The sequence below is a fragment of the Neolamprologus brichardi genome, chromosome 6 (assembly GCF_056152115.1).
Source record: "Neolamprologus brichardi isolate AB-2024 chromosome 6, ASM5615211v1, whole genome shotgun sequence".
Lineage (NCBI taxonomy): Eukaryota > Metazoa > Chordata > Actinopteri > Cichliformes > Cichlidae > Neolamprologus > Neolamprologus brichardi.
Window position 1 is genome coordinate 34,590,241 of NC_142109.1, and position 15,336 is coordinate 34,605,576.

The window sequence follows — 15,336 nt, forward strand, 5'->3', positions numbered from 1 at the left end:
CTGAATAAACGTCAAGCAGACAGCTGATTATCAGAAGTGTGAGATGCTCGAGAATATACTCCGGTGTCCTGTTATATTTTAGAAAGCAAGGAGTTTATTAAACTTCACCAAAACAATCTGCAAATGTCATTAAAATTTAATAAACTCTCATCTTGTCTTTATTTTTAGTTAGCACAGACCTTAAACACTTAAAGCTGTAAGCTAATGATAGTTATATAAGAGCAGGTGCTGCTGGTGCAATAAGCTGTATGTTTTACGTCCAATGGATGATGATCTGATTAGTCACTAATCGCAAAAATAATCGGTGACTAGTCGACTATCAAAATAATCGTTTGTGGCAGCCCTAATCTACAATATACCCGAGCATATGTGTAGTACATACAGTAAGACCATCCATGAGGCTGCTCCACCACCTTAGAGGGGATTTATCTTTCCTTGCACAATCAGCTTTCTCCTCTAAACCAGTTAAAGATTGGAATAATATAATATATTTAAAAACGTTTGCAGAGTTTCATTCATTATCTCATTAGAACTGCTTCTTGTTTGTGTATAAATTTATATATGTAGATGATGAATTTTGATATTTGATGTTTTGACATTTGTTATTGTCTGTGTGTGTGTGTGTCAGTAGTGTGTGTGTGTGTGGTCTGCAGGAAAACTAGGAAACATCTTTCCTGGCCTGAATAACGCACAGTCCCAGCTTATCAGATAACAGCATATCTAAGCTGATAAAAACAAAAAGAGCTGACAGGAGATTCTCTTCATGCTCTTTTTCATACATGTTTGAACATTTCAATATAAATTTCAACTTCAGGTGGATCATCGTCCTCGGCTCGCTCTCGTATTGAGGATATTTGAGGGTGTGGGAGTTTGTAGAGCCAGTCTGTGTGTGTTCTGTGAGCTCGTCGGTACGACTGTAGTCTTTATGCTAGCATTGAGTCAGACAGCACAAGGTGATCTCAGGCAGTTTGCTGCAGTTCGGCTCTTTTAGGCATCTTCTTCCTGTCGTATGATGGTGTTTGTCTCTCCATGATCAGGCGCTGACCTACAGGCTTTTTATCGATTGACCTTCCGTGACTACTTTAAGCTCCACATCAGAAATATTCAAATCCATACAAAGTTTTCCATCATAGTATGTCAGTTAGCCCTCCTTCACTAACTCTCCAAAAGTTACTGATATTGAGTTTTATTCCTTATGTTCGAGGTTACAGCTGAGCTGGAGTCTGTTACAAACAAATATGTTTGAAATTCAGTGTCTAACACTGTCTATTAGGGACACTTTTATCATCGCGTGGCAGATTGATGCGTTTCCCTTACAGAAAAAAAATTCCACTCTAAATTTAACCTGAAAAGATGCATGAAAAGTCACCAGAAGGAAATGACATTTTAAATTTCCTGCGAGTGGACCACCAGAGTCTCGACCTCCTGCGACCTCCCAAATTTTAATTAAATCCTCGAAGCTTCAGTTCTTCTCCTCCTTATCTTCCTCCTCCTCAGATTCAGCATCCAGGTGTGTGACTTCCACCTGCCTGAGTGTTTCAGACGTCTGAGATGTGAGACTCTCATCCCACAAACTGACTTCCTCTCGCTCTTTGGTGTCTCTGACATTGGAGGGTTTTTGTAAGAGCAACACAATACCTCAGGAGAGAACAAATATGTGATATTCACTTTGCACACGACATTTGTATGCTTATTTTATCACGTCACCCGCTGACCCCAAATTTTCATCCAGAGTAACCGAACATAATCATTGTTCCAGTGTAACCTCATTTAGCACATTTTCAAGATATTGCAGTGTAAGCGTACGTTTACAAAAGGTGCGTCTGACCGCTTCCTTTCAGTCTGATTAACTGACACAGATGTAAAGACCTCAGGCCTGCGGACCCCTCAGAAACCCCCTGAAACCACCCGGAGTGATTTTAATAATAATAATAATAATGGATTGATTGCATTTATATAGCGCTTTTCAGGACCCCTCAAAGCGCTTTACAATACCACTATTCATTCACTCTCACATTCATACACTGGTGAAGGCAGTTGTAGCCACAGCTGCCCTGTGGCGGAGTGACAGAAGCGAGGCTGCCATATTGCGCCATCGGCCCCTCTGGCCAACACCAGTAGGCGGCAGGTGAAGTGTCTTGCCCAAGGACACAACGACCGAGACTGTCCGAGCCGGGGCTCGAACCGGCAACCTTCCGATTACAAGGCGAACTCCCAACTCTTGAGCCACGATCGCCCAGATTTTGGCTGCCGTTTCGTGAAATCGGTCACAAAGTTGGTGCTGCACCAAAAACTTCAGGTTCCTTTGGTCGCCCACAGCTGACCTATACTTTTCATACAAAATGCTGACCTGTCTCTAAACGCTGAGCTGCAGCGAAACTTGAAAAATTGAGTCACAAACTGGAAACGGAGAATGTTTAAAAAGTAGAGTGCCGGCTGACTTTTTCTTTGCAGATGAATGTCGTCTGTTCCTGGTTTGCATTTCACATTTTCAGGTTTCTCTGCTGGTTAGCAGTTATTTTGAGTGTTTGCAAACATGTTGGTGTCTCCCACTGCAAACTGTCAGTGACCACAGTAATCTGCTAGCAATCAAAGCAATCGTAGGGAGATGTTTTTTCTTTCAGTGCCGTATTCAGAAACGGGTAAACATATTTTTTCTTACTCATGCACTTAGCTGCATGAGTAAAATTCTATATTAATTACAAAATATCAGTGATCCTGTAAATTAACCAAGATGTGTAGTGAAAGAGGAAAAATGAGGCAGTCTGCAGAAAATACCCAGTAATTTGTCTAATTTGTGCTAATTGTGATCGCTGACAAACTGTGCGGAGGAGTGGGAGATAAATGAGGAATATGATGAGCAGTTAACAACGTTGCCTTTCCTTTGAATGTCTTGTTTAAAGAAGTTCTGAACAGAAATCAAAGTATGAATTGGTGAAAGGAGAATTTGCCATTATGAATAAGACATACGGCCATTGGGAAAACTCTCGGGGTCGACCTCGGGATAACAGAATAAATGGCAGATTTAAGTGCCTGCCCTCAAACTGAGAACTCCACTTTCTTTAAGTACTAACAAATTGAGTTGAGAAGAAAGCGAGGAACGAGAGAAGACATCACCGGTGGGCACGGGGGCAGAAATGCCTTTTTAACAGACTCTTCACGTTTTTCTTTTCTTTTTTAAAAAAAAAAAAAGCTTTTGCAGAAGGGAGAGGTCACTTTTTTTTGCACGGGCAGCATTTACTGCACATGATTGTCCCTGCAGCTGGAGCTGCCATTTCACAAATTGCACCACGCTAATTGCATCAGCGTTCCCATCTAATGGAAGCTAAAGCCGTGCGTGTGCATTAACAGATGACCCGTCTCAGTCATTTTGACACACAATACTTTTGTCAACCCGGCATCCATTTAAATGACACAAACACTGCATTAATGACGTATAATGACATGTGATCAATGCAGCAAATAATGACTAATGTAAATTTACACGGATGAGCCAAAATAACAAGACCAGCCCAACATAATATGCTGCTGGTCTTTGCATCTGAAACATAGACGGGCTATCATGACATCATCCAGGGGTTAGTGAGGTCTCGTTATAAAGCCTCGAGTTTTAAAACCAGATGTGTTGAGTGAGAGGTGGATCCGACTGTCAAACTGATCGCGCCTGGAGCTGGAGCATGCTCGTTGGTCATTAACTTGTGGTCAAGGTCAAGTTCAAGTTTATTTATATAGCACATTTCCAACAGTCCACACCGCACAAAGTGCTTAACAATGTAAAACCACTAAAATCAATAAAATGCACAACAGTGATGCAGTAAAATATAGAAGACAATAAAACAACAACAACTTATGATTGACAAGTCACTGGCCAGTGATTAAATAACCAAATTTTGAAGAGTTTAATAAATAGTTTAGGTTGGAGATACCGTGGCAGACCCAGAGATTACATCTCTCGACTAGCCTAGGAACACAGGAGGCGGCCGGTGAGAGGGAGAGCACCTTCACTGCTTAGGCTGCTTTCCCTGCCACCCAGCCCCGGATAACCGGAAGAAAATAGATAATTAATCATTTCTAAAATGAGTGACTGAGCTCATAAAATCAGCAGGAAAGCATTCACAGAGCTCCGTGTGAAGGACTGTTTCCTGTTTACTTTTCAGGACCAGATGTCTTTGCCTCCTGGTGGCCATTAAAAATAATGCAGTGTGTATCTTTTATAACGTCTGTAGACAGAACTCGAGCTTCTTAACCTCTGAGCTAATGCTAGCTGGCTTGGTTAGCAGGTTACAGCTATACAGTGTACAGTCTACAGGAGCACATATCTGCTAATTAATGCTAAGTTAAGGCTACGTACACGGGTATTTTTGAAAACGCAGATTTTCTGTTTTCGTTTAAAAAAATAATCCCGTCCACACGTAAAGGCAGAAATGAAGGAAAACGCTGCTAGGAACATGCCAAAGCAGCAGGTGGCGATATATTCCTAACCTTGTAGAAATGTTGGCCAATCAGAAGTCTGGAAGCAAGAGCGAGACGAGAAAAACGGAGAAAACACAGCGTCAAAGGTGTGCGCCTTTTTTGACGTCACACTGTGCGCCACGTTATTGTTTCGGTGAAATTAATTTCTACAATACTGTTACTGTTAATTGTCTCTGCAGTGTTTAAATGCTTACATATACACACACAGTTACTGTCCCTCCACACATATGACTCGGTTCTGCTTCTATGCCCCAGCTTTGTTTACTATTTCCCGCCGATGCTTCTAGACTTCTGATTGGCCAACATTTCTACACGATTAGGAATATAGCGCCACCTGTTACTTTGGCATGTTCCTAGCAGCGTTTTCCTTCATTTCTGCCTTTACGTGTGGACGGGATTATTTTTTAAAACGAAAACAGAAAATCTCCGTTTTCAAAAATACCCGTGTACGTGTGGACGTAGCCTAAGTCACCACAGTGGGTTTGATTTGGCAGATCTTCCTGAAACACATCCAAAGGGTCTAGCATTGTGGCTAGCATCAGTGCTAAGTAATGACATAATATTTGAACTGAATTGAAGTGAAGGAGACTTCTAGGACAGTCGCTTCGTACCATTAATAGCACAACAGGTCAAGTAAGTGCATTAAAAAGCTCCAAAAAGCACTAACAGCAGAGTCCAGAGGTCCAGTTCACTGGTTCATTTAGCAAAGGTAAAGCCCAGCATATGAGTAACAGCCAAGATACGACCTACCACACCCCCAACAGTGCCTAACGTCAAGCCTTAAGTCAAAATGGGTGAAGAGAAAAAAATAGATTCAGTTGTAATGAAGGGCGAAATCAGCTGTAGAGATCAAAGCTCTGTTTGTATACCAGGCTGTAAACATGTTTACTTCTGCTGTAAAGTTGGACTTTTTAACATGGAAGTCTATGGTGATTGACTCACTTCAGGAGACAGCCTCAAGTGGACATTACAGGAACTGCACTTTGTGGCATTTTTAGGCTTGACTTTTAAGTCTCTGTGGAGACCAGTTGCTCAGTTCCCAGAGCCTGATGTTAAAATACTGAGCCAAACTATCCTGTGTCTTTATTTTATACACATCAGCTCCACCAACAACCTGTAAGTTTGTCTCTCCTCAGTCCAACCATGACCCGGACTGTCAGGCACATTGGTTCTGGTCCTTACATTTGCTTCTCTCTTTGCCAGTGTATTTGGTGCATAACTGTTTACTTCCCGTCTAATATATCCACTGGCTTAACTGTGTTTGATTTAATCCCTGGAAAACCAGATTAATGCTCTCTGTTGCCGTCATCAACACGCTTCCAAAACAACTGTTGTTTCTATGCTTCCAACAGGAGTTTGTGATGATTGTGGTGTTCGGGTTGGAATTCATCATCCGTATCTGGTCAGCGGGATGCTGCTGTCGCTACAGAGGATGGCAGGGTCGGCTGCGCTTTGCCAGGAAGCCCTTTTGTGTCATCGGTGAGTCTTTGGGCCACACCTTTCTTTTCTTTTTTTTTTGGGTGATTAATTCACTGCTTAAAGGTTTGTTTTCCAGCTACAAAGCCATTCCCTTCTCATTGTTTCACCCTACAGTTGCCCTCTAGCGGACCGCTCTGCGTCCTCTCTGTGAATGCAGCCCGTGGCACGCTATTGACCAAAGTCTGCTGGTGTCATTTTCAGCTGTGGTCAGGCCTCATAAGAGCAGAGAGCATTTACGTAATGAGGTTGCATTAACTGCCTTTTATTCTTTCCACTGTTTAGACAAGGATCGCTCTGCTGCTTCTTTCAAAGTACAGTAGGGCGCTCGCGGGGAGGGAGAGCAGGGCTCCGAGGTCAGCGAGTGCATCGCGAGCTCCCGTCGTCACACTTTTCAGCACTGACGGGAGAGCGAGCAAAAGAAGAGTGAGATATAAGTAAGAGATAAGGAGAAACGGAGAAGACGACGGCGTGTGATGGCAAGCGTGGAAAAAATAATAAAGTGAGAAAGTAAAAGAAAGGATTTGAAGGATAAATGGAGCTGAATCATAACGCACATCCCTGCAGAGAGAAACCCTGTGACTGTGCTGCAGCATAAAATGACTCTGCGTGCTCTCACATCTGAAGGAGATGCTGTGTCTGTGTGTAGTTTTGGTCGTATTACAACTTTTATTATACTAATTTTAGTTTCTGTGCACAGACATCGACTTTAACTCCAGAGCATGACGGCAGTTATTCTCCATCATTTGCAGAAAAACGTTTGGATTTTAAGATTTCAGAGTGATAGTGGGTGATTTCTTTGTGTTAGTGTGACTGAATCTGAAATATTGTTAGCTCTTCCCACTAAACCAGTGCAGAACCAGCTCTGGTTTAGTCCTCCATTGAACCAGCTCCCACTGTGGCCGGTTTGGAGACTGAACCCTGGGTAGCAGAAGCTGACGTAACTGTCATGGCAGTAAAATACTTGTGGGATAAACGTATGAAATAATGTGAATTTCTCACCTAATGTCAGTGACTAATTATCACTTTTTACTTGTAGCATGGTATAAAATGTCACACGACAAGCTGGAAAATGCACAGATTGTTACCAGATTACTCCTGGATCTTTGAAGCAGCTGGTCTTTGAGGATGTTTTTAGTGTGGAGCTCTGATAAGGCAGGAATGAAACAGATATCCAGCCTGCTGCAGAGAACTGCAGGAAAACCAGATTCATAGATTAATGCTGTTCAAGGATTTATGAAACAGAATTTGTGCTACTGGCAAAACTTTTTTGTTGTTGTTGTTGATTTTTTCTGCCATGACTGCAGTTATTTCTCTACATGAAGATTTCTAAATGAGCAAACTGCTGGTTTATGCCAAGTTTAGCCCCTGGCAGTTTAAATGAAGTGAAACTGGGTGTGTAGCTCAGTCTTTCCTCAGTCTGGGCATTGCTGTATCGCCAGGATTATTGTTAGGATTATCATGAATTAATTTGACTTCAGAGATGCTGAAAGCCTTGAGAATGGCAAGACTTAACCCTTTAAGACCTACCATAGAACCAAGTCCGCCAGAGCTTATATTATATTTTTACATGCTGTGGAGCCATTTTTGGGAGCATTTCAAGTTGCTATACATTAATACAACCATTACAGCCTAAATTGTAATAATATGTCTGCATTAAGTGCATAGTTATTACATAAATTGCAAAAAAGTGCAATAAACTACAAAAAAATTGAAAATCGTTTTGTTTTTTTAACATATATTTCTAGTTAGAGAAATTTAAGAGGCTTATCCCTCAAAACTGTAAATACAAAAAAGTTGCACAAAATAGTTTCCCACCACAGGAAATTTATTTTGAGTGTCTTCATAGTTTTATTTTTGAAATACACCAATTTTTATACACTGCAGGAAAAACGAAAATAAATATTATAATGCAAATTTGCAAAAAAGCAGCATATGCATCAAAATAAACTATTTCCAGCAGTGCAATATGAGTCCTAAGCATCCCAGAAACGACACAGAAAGTCATAAAGTCAAAGATAACTTTTAAAAACACCAGTATAGGCTCATGAGGCCCTGATGGTAAAAATGACGTCACTTCCGGTTTCTGGCAGGTCATGGCGGACATGCGATAGTTCGCGCTGACGTCTAATCCAACGTAGAAAATGTTATGAACAGCTGATCGGATCGGCAAAGCGTGTTTCTGGAATATTATGTTTGTGTTGCTGCAAGTGCTTTTTATGCAGTTTTTGCAAAGTTATATGTGGAAGGAAACTGTGACCGAGGACAAGCTGATGGCATAAGATGTAAGTACAACTCCTCCGGTTTCATATGCAAAAAAATTATTGCGCTAGCTCACGTGGTTGCAGAGCTACCGGGATTTAAAAGTAGTTGCGCAAAACGGAGCGTGCTGCTCTGACCGGTTTTAAAGACTTAAAGTGGATCATGTCTTTAGTGGAAAGAGAAAAATGTGAGTAGCTTTGAGTGCCGTTTTATGCAACATCTCCTTGAGTATATGCAGGGTCAGTGACCTTTAATTGATCATAGTGTTGGTTCAGGTAGGCCATGAAGTCAGCCTACAGCTACCAAATCTCAGGTAGGTTGCACTGTATATGCTACTTTAGCCTTCACACAGGTGCTGCACACCTGCAAGCCACTTTGCAACCAGCCTCCATCCAATTATCTCCGTTTCGTGCCGTTTCTGACTCGGTGTCCTATCAGAGATGTCAGCTCGGTTATGTGCTGATGTTCTTCTAGAGCCATGTCAAGATGGAAACAGGAGGGCCTGTTTTTACTTCAGTGATTCTAAACAAGCTCTGTGCATATTTGTGTGATAGTTTGAACGTGCCTAAAGGTGTAGAAAGGGAGCTCATCCAGACAGCGGTGAATCTTACACATGATTTATTTGTATCCAACCTTGAAGAACACAAATGTATTTTTCCTTTTCTTTAATCCTGGATTTAGAAAACTCTGTAAAAGCTACAGGACAGATTAGTTTTTATACAGACAGGAAAAGATCTGTATGCTGTATTAACCACTGATATTTGCGCAGATATTTAAAACATTTACAGAGTTCAACACGCATTTAGAGAAGAACACTAGGGCGATGGTACTGTCATGCTAACATTTGCACAACCTGGGGAAAGTAAACCTGTCTGACTCCTAAAAATCATTCAGGAGTCTTTTTACTGAATTCCACAGTCACTGTGAATTAGTGACTGTGGTTTGCAGTATAAAGAAAAAGCACCTTTTAGCAAAAAGAGCTGTGTCAGTATCAGCCATTTAAACTCTGCTTTATTAGTATTCGTTTAGGTATTTATACTTGAGTATTTCCATTTTAAGCTGTTCTGTAAGTGTAATAAAATATTAATCTTGTAAAGCTTTTAGTTTTTATACTTTTGCTGATAGTACTTTTTAAACTCGAGCAACATTTACTTTCATGAATGCACGGGATCTGACTGATCTGTCTTACATTAAAATACTTTAATAATGCTAGAATAATAAGATATCCTGGTCTGAATATCTAAAAATAATCCAGCCTCCAGCTGAATTCATTTCAAATGTTCTTCCTTTTGCTGTTACTTTTGGCCCAGAAGTTAAATCATTTTTTCTTCCTTTAAGCAGTTCTTTTTTTCTTTTCACTTTGGCTGCTGCATCGTGCCCAGTGGAAATTCTGTTAACCAGTTTATTTGTGGCAGCAGGGCTCCCTAATTACTCGCGATCAAGCAGCTTCACTGGAGCCGTACGGCGGCGTGTCGATGCCAAAACAGCCGAACGCCAAAGGAAGTTTCTGTGCTCAGAACAAGCACCGCGTGCAGAATCTTAATGTTGATATGACGTTTTAACCAGCGTGATCTAAAGATGTGTTAGTCTGTGACTTCAGAGCGACCAACATTGACTCGCAAATGAAGCGGGAATGGAAACTAGCATCGCTTTAACTGGTGTGAACAGGTGATTTGTCCCTTTGAGTCATTTAAAAGACCAAAGACTCCCCGGGGGTTAAAGGAAGCATGTCCGCTGACAGCCTGAGTAAATGGCTCCATAGTGGCTGTGATGCACATGGCTCAGCCCTTATGGAGATGCATCTGAATGATGCGCCTGAGGATGGACTGTCATAATATGCAGCTTTCTTGTGTTTGTCTGATTTCACGCTCGCATTCTTTCGTGTGAAGTTTCGCCTGAAGCTCAGAACACTGTGTTTCAAATGAAGACCTTCAAATTGTGATCATTCATCACTGGGAGGAAAGTTGCACAGAGAAAGAAAAGAAATGAGCATAAACGTGTGTGATACTCTGAACATTTATGGAAATCATAGAGTCACCATCAACTCTGCAGGTTTGCATTCGGATCTGTTCTGGAAACTGAATATGTTCTGCAGATGTGCACTTGCTGTTGCTGGTCTTGCTTGCCCTTACATGCTATCAATGTCTAAAGTAGTGGTTCCACGGTGGGCGACCGTGGCTCAGGGGGTTGGGAAGCGTATCTGTAACCGGAAGGTCGCCGGTTCGATCCCCGGGCTCTCTGTCCTGGTCGTTGTGTCCTTGGGTAAGACACTTTACCCTACCACCTACTGGTGTTGGCCGATGTCGCGATATGGCAGCCTCGCTTCTGTCAGTCTGCCCCAGGCTACTGTAGCTGCCTCCACCAGTGTGTGAATGCGAGAGTGAATGAATAGTGGCATTGTAAAGCACTTTGGATGCCTTGAAAAGCGCTATATAAATCCAATCCATTATTGTTATTAACCTGGGTTCAATCGAACCCTAGGGGTTCGGTGAGTCGGTCTCAGGGGTTCGGCAGAGCCTCCGCCGTGACATGCACGGCTCATTTTGTGCACCAGTAAAAAACAGATCTATGTCTTGAATTTGAAAAAAATCATATTGTATTTTTCAGTAAAGAGGGGTTCAGTGAATGCGCATATGAAACTAGTGGGGTTCGGTACCCCCAACAAGGTTAAGAACCACTGGTCTAAAGTTTTTAAAAATCTGCAGAAAGTGCAGCTCTGCAGTGGAGGTGTTTAAAAATGGGAGGCCGCCCACCGGTCTGTGTAGTTTCATCGAGAAGCTGAGCTCTTTGCCGTCTTTAAGTTCTAAACTGGGAAGAAGTTGGTTTGTGAAAAACTCAGACTGAAATATGCAATTTCTATCCTGGTTGTGGAACACTGGACCTGGAATGATATTTAAGGATAAGTGAGGATACATAGGAGTTTGTCCAACCAGTCTACATGTGTTTTGTGGACTTCATTCACCTGCATCCTTTGGTTTAACCTGTAGGGAAGTGCTTCAGTAGTACGGTGTATCTGTATATGTGTTTGGGTGGGCGGTTTGGGCAGCTCCTCAGAAACCCAGATCTGGACAAGCGGATTGATGAATGGATGTGTGATGGGTGAAAATGTTCCTACATTTTTGACTTCACTGTTGGGGAGCTATCGTGAGATGTGCTGTCTTACTCTTATTAAAGAGACGTGTATTTTATAGAGGTGGGAATCACCATACATCCCACGATACGATATTATTGCAATTTTTAAAAATATTTTGCGATATTCAGATTCTGTACATAAAGGTAAACTTTATCAATATTCATTTTATCTAATATCAAAGTCTCACACTCAGTCTTTCTCTCATTTCAGTTTTATTGTTGACAAACTGAACGGTTTGTATTACAGTCTAGTCCAACTTAACTGAATCAACCATCTGGTACAATTATAGCTATTCTGAACTATGCAGTTTATGAAAACTATGCAGCCCCTTCAGCAACTGAAGAATTTGAAAGTAAATTAAAACAAAATATAATTTTACATTAAATAAAAAAGTTTTAAACTTAATTAAAATAAAACATGTCTTAAATTAAAATAAGTAAACTGTCATGTTTATTGCTGCCAAAAACAAGTTAAACACATTTGGACAGTGAAGGAATGTCAGGATTCTTGCTCAGAAAAAGGATCAACATGCTCTGAAGTCAGAGCACAAAAACCTTTTTTGTAACAAAATATCGATTTCTGCTGTCCCTGTATCCATACATTATTAGCAAACAAAATATCACGATGCTACACAGTATCCATTTTTTCCCCCACCCCTATTATTTTAGCAGTGTAGAGTCAGCTGGACTGATTTAAATCTTTGGATTCTTTGTGGTTGTTTTGTTTTAACTTTCCTCTGAGCACCTTCAAAGTCGGCGAGCTCTGCCGGTGCCCCTTTAATGTATTTGTAATGCCGCCGCTGCTCATGACCTTTCCCCTTTCTCTTCCTCTCCCCACTGTGGGTCGACTGATCTGTTTATTTATACGACCATCAACATTTTCTCTTTTAAAAAATGGGTTCGACTGAAGGACAGAAGGGAAATCCTCTCGTGCACAGTGAAGTAAAATAGCACGGCCCGGGTGTAGAGTTTAACGTGGAGCATCGCTGAGATGGAAGAGATGGGAGATTTGGGGGTTTTTTTAATCGGATGAGGTCTTATTTGTCTGTGCTCTTTGTGGGTTTGGTGTTTTCATGTGCTCGCTGTGCTTTGTGTGAACTTCCTCTGCACAGAGTCAGATCTGTGTGCGTCCGCCTCTCTGTGCCCGTGTTTACGTCTGTCACGGTTTTTATGCTCTTATGGGAAATTAAAAGGAAACAAAGCAGAAGTGCGAGCTCTGCTTTCAGATATACAGCAGAGCACTGTTTTAGCCAATTACCTCTCGCTCTGCTGTGTTTGTGCAAACAGCAGATCAATGCAGCAGCCAGGCAACTTAAATCAGCATATACTCTGCATAGGAAGAGGCCATAGGACCTTATTGTGCTGTTGATGCCTGGGGCAGATTATGTCATCTCCAGTAATATAGAGCCTTTGTTGGGCTGATTTACTGCAGTGAGATGACAACGCTGACTTACTGTTATTGCTGCTGCATGATAGACGTCGAACCATCTAACTCGCGTTCAGATGAGAATGAATTTTGATGGGATGGTTTCACGTTAAGATCAATAACAACAAGATATACTTGCTTCTGTTTTCTTTTCTGCTAGCAGGAGTGAGCAGTCTTTTTTTTTTTTTGGAGCTGTCAATGAGATGAGGGAAATAGTCGTGTTTTTTCTGAGAGCCAGTTTTCTTATTTTTTGAGTGCACACAGAACGTACACATAAATCACTGCACATGATCGCACAGCGTCTCATACTGTTTGTCAGATGGTGAATTAATGATAAATCTTTTATCCCATTTCTTTTTTTGTATTAGTTTTGTGGGGTTTGTCTGAGTCTCTGTTGTGCAGCGAGCTGAGTGTTGAAATTAGTGATTAAAAAACTCAATTTCTGAGCTCTTGTTTCGTGTTTATGTAGCTCACCATTTATGGAAGGAAGGCAGTGAAGCAAGAAGCAAGTAAGATTCACTCCACAGGCTGTTAGAGGCATGTGGCCATTAAGATATTAGTAATATTGAATATTTAATCAATTTTAAATGAGTATTACAATAATATATATATCTCCAGTAAATAGATCTGACAGCAGGTCAACTTATGCCAAGCTGGCCTCCAGGGTTATAACGCACAGTCGGGAAGCTTTTCTGGGATCATAAAGTTCTCTGGCACCACCCATAAATACCAAAAACTACACTTCCAGGCAATGTTCCCTCTAAGCTGCGCACGTGCGCAATTGCGCACTGCTGGCACGGTCTCTGCGCACAGAAAATCTGCCTTGTGCACAAAAAAAAATCTAACCTGAATTGAAATTAAAATTAATACTTTAACAATTCTGTTTTGCAGTGTTAGTCAGTGAGTGACGAGCTGCTCCCGTATGGGATTAGAGCGATGCCACTTTATCCCATAGTCCAGCCAATGATGCGATTCACATTCGTATATACGCAGCTAAGCAACGTTGACAGGCTATGACAGCGTCCTTATGTGACGACACCGGTGTTTTAGCTAGCAAAGCAGCTGATGTGGGGTGGAGCCACGTTAATGACAACGTGGACAACCATTGGAGATGTGAGCAGGACAGACGGAACAACTGACGGGAAAAGTGTGGACTTTATACCAGTTTTTAAATTGTGTTGATCGGCCACGTAAAACCAGAGTTGTGATAAAATATCTGCAATGTTTGGTTTTCTTCCTGAATACTGTCGTTGATTATATTTACTGCGGGAAGAAACGGTAAAAACGGCGTTTTATAAGGAAAACGCTCGAAAGCCTGTGAGCAAAAAAACAAAAAACAAAACCAAAAACCCTCTCCCTTCCCTATTGGTCGAAAAAAGTACCATGTCGACCAATCAAAAAATGATATGGCAATGTGGCATCTAGTTGTTAAGAAACGGGGGGAAGTTTTAGGAGTGACGGCGGTGTTTTGAGATGAGAGATTTGAGACGTTTAGCGCAAATCTTGTGTAGTGTAGTTTTTGTTGTGTGTGTCAGAACAATGAGGCGACTGCTGAGTGTTACAGGTGTTACAGCAGTGACACATCTGCTGCTGTCAGGCCTGCAGGTATCAGGCTGTTGTTCTCCTTCATCTCATAGTGGACAGAAATGATTTTTTGGAGTGGCACAAATGATTTGTGTGGCATCAGATTTGATGCAGAACAGCTGATTGTTCTGCAAATAGTTTGAAATGTTTGTTTGTGTGTTCGCTCAGACACATGAAAAATTAGAGGGAACATTGCTTCCAGGTGGTCTCTGTGTGTCCACTTTCAGCACTGCTGATGTTTTATTATCACTCTGTGGAAGTCCGGTTTCCCCCGGTTTAATTTTTTTCTTTAAATATAGACTCTGTGCACAAGTGTTGGTGAACACCTCTGAGCCTTTGAATTCAAGTGTTTCAGTCACAGGTGTATAAAATCACACAGAGAAGGTAAAGTGCATAAACATGAATAATGCTCTGTTGACTCAGTAACTGCAGAGGTCCAAACTTCAGCTAGCATTAGCATCAAAATCAGTTTTCATAATCCACCATAATAAAAACTGTATTTCAAGTTTTCTGATCTTTTTGTGGTCGTCTTCCTCTGGCATGCCAGGAGCTTCATGGCCTGGTTCCTGTAGCAAGGCAGCTCCTGTAGGTGCAGTGTGTTGGTGACCCAGCAGATTTGTCTGTATAGTGTAGCTTTGTATAGATTATTTCTGTTTGAATACACATATTTATCAATGCAGATCATTTTAAAGGCAGCTTCATAAAGAATCGCAACCTCTCCTGCTGGTAAGCCGTCGTTTTGTGTTTTCATTCCAGACATCATAGTGCTGATAGCGTCAGTGGCGGTGGTGTCAGCAGGTAGCCAGGGCAACATCTTTGCCACGTCAGTCCTGCGAAGCCTGCGTTTCCTGCAGATCCTACGAATGGTGCGAATGGACCGAAGGGGAGGCACCTGGAAGCTGCTGGGCTCTGTAGTCTACGCACACAGCAAGGTAGGCGAGGAGGGCATCTGCAGATCATCAAGCTTCTGATCGAGCTTCAAG

At 41.7% G+C, this 15,336-nt stretch overlaps 1 protein-coding gene across 5 annotated transcripts in view; it reads left to right on the forward strand.

Moving 5' to 3' along the window:
• Positions 1-15,336, forward strand: part of kcnq5b (potassium voltage-gated channel, KQT-like subfamily, member 5b) — a 170,816-nt gene that overhangs the window by 122,246 nt on the left and 33,234 nt on the right. For all 5 annotated transcript variants that reach the window (XM_087842188.1, XM_087842191.1, XM_087842189.1 and 2 more), the window contains exons 3-4: positions 5,826-5,952; positions 15,110-15,285. In XM_087842188.1, the coding sequence (XP_087698314.1) occupies positions 5,826-5,952; positions 15,110-15,285 (303 nt within the window). The remainder of the gene's footprint in view (positions 1-5,825; positions 5,953-15,109; positions 15,286-15,336) is intronic.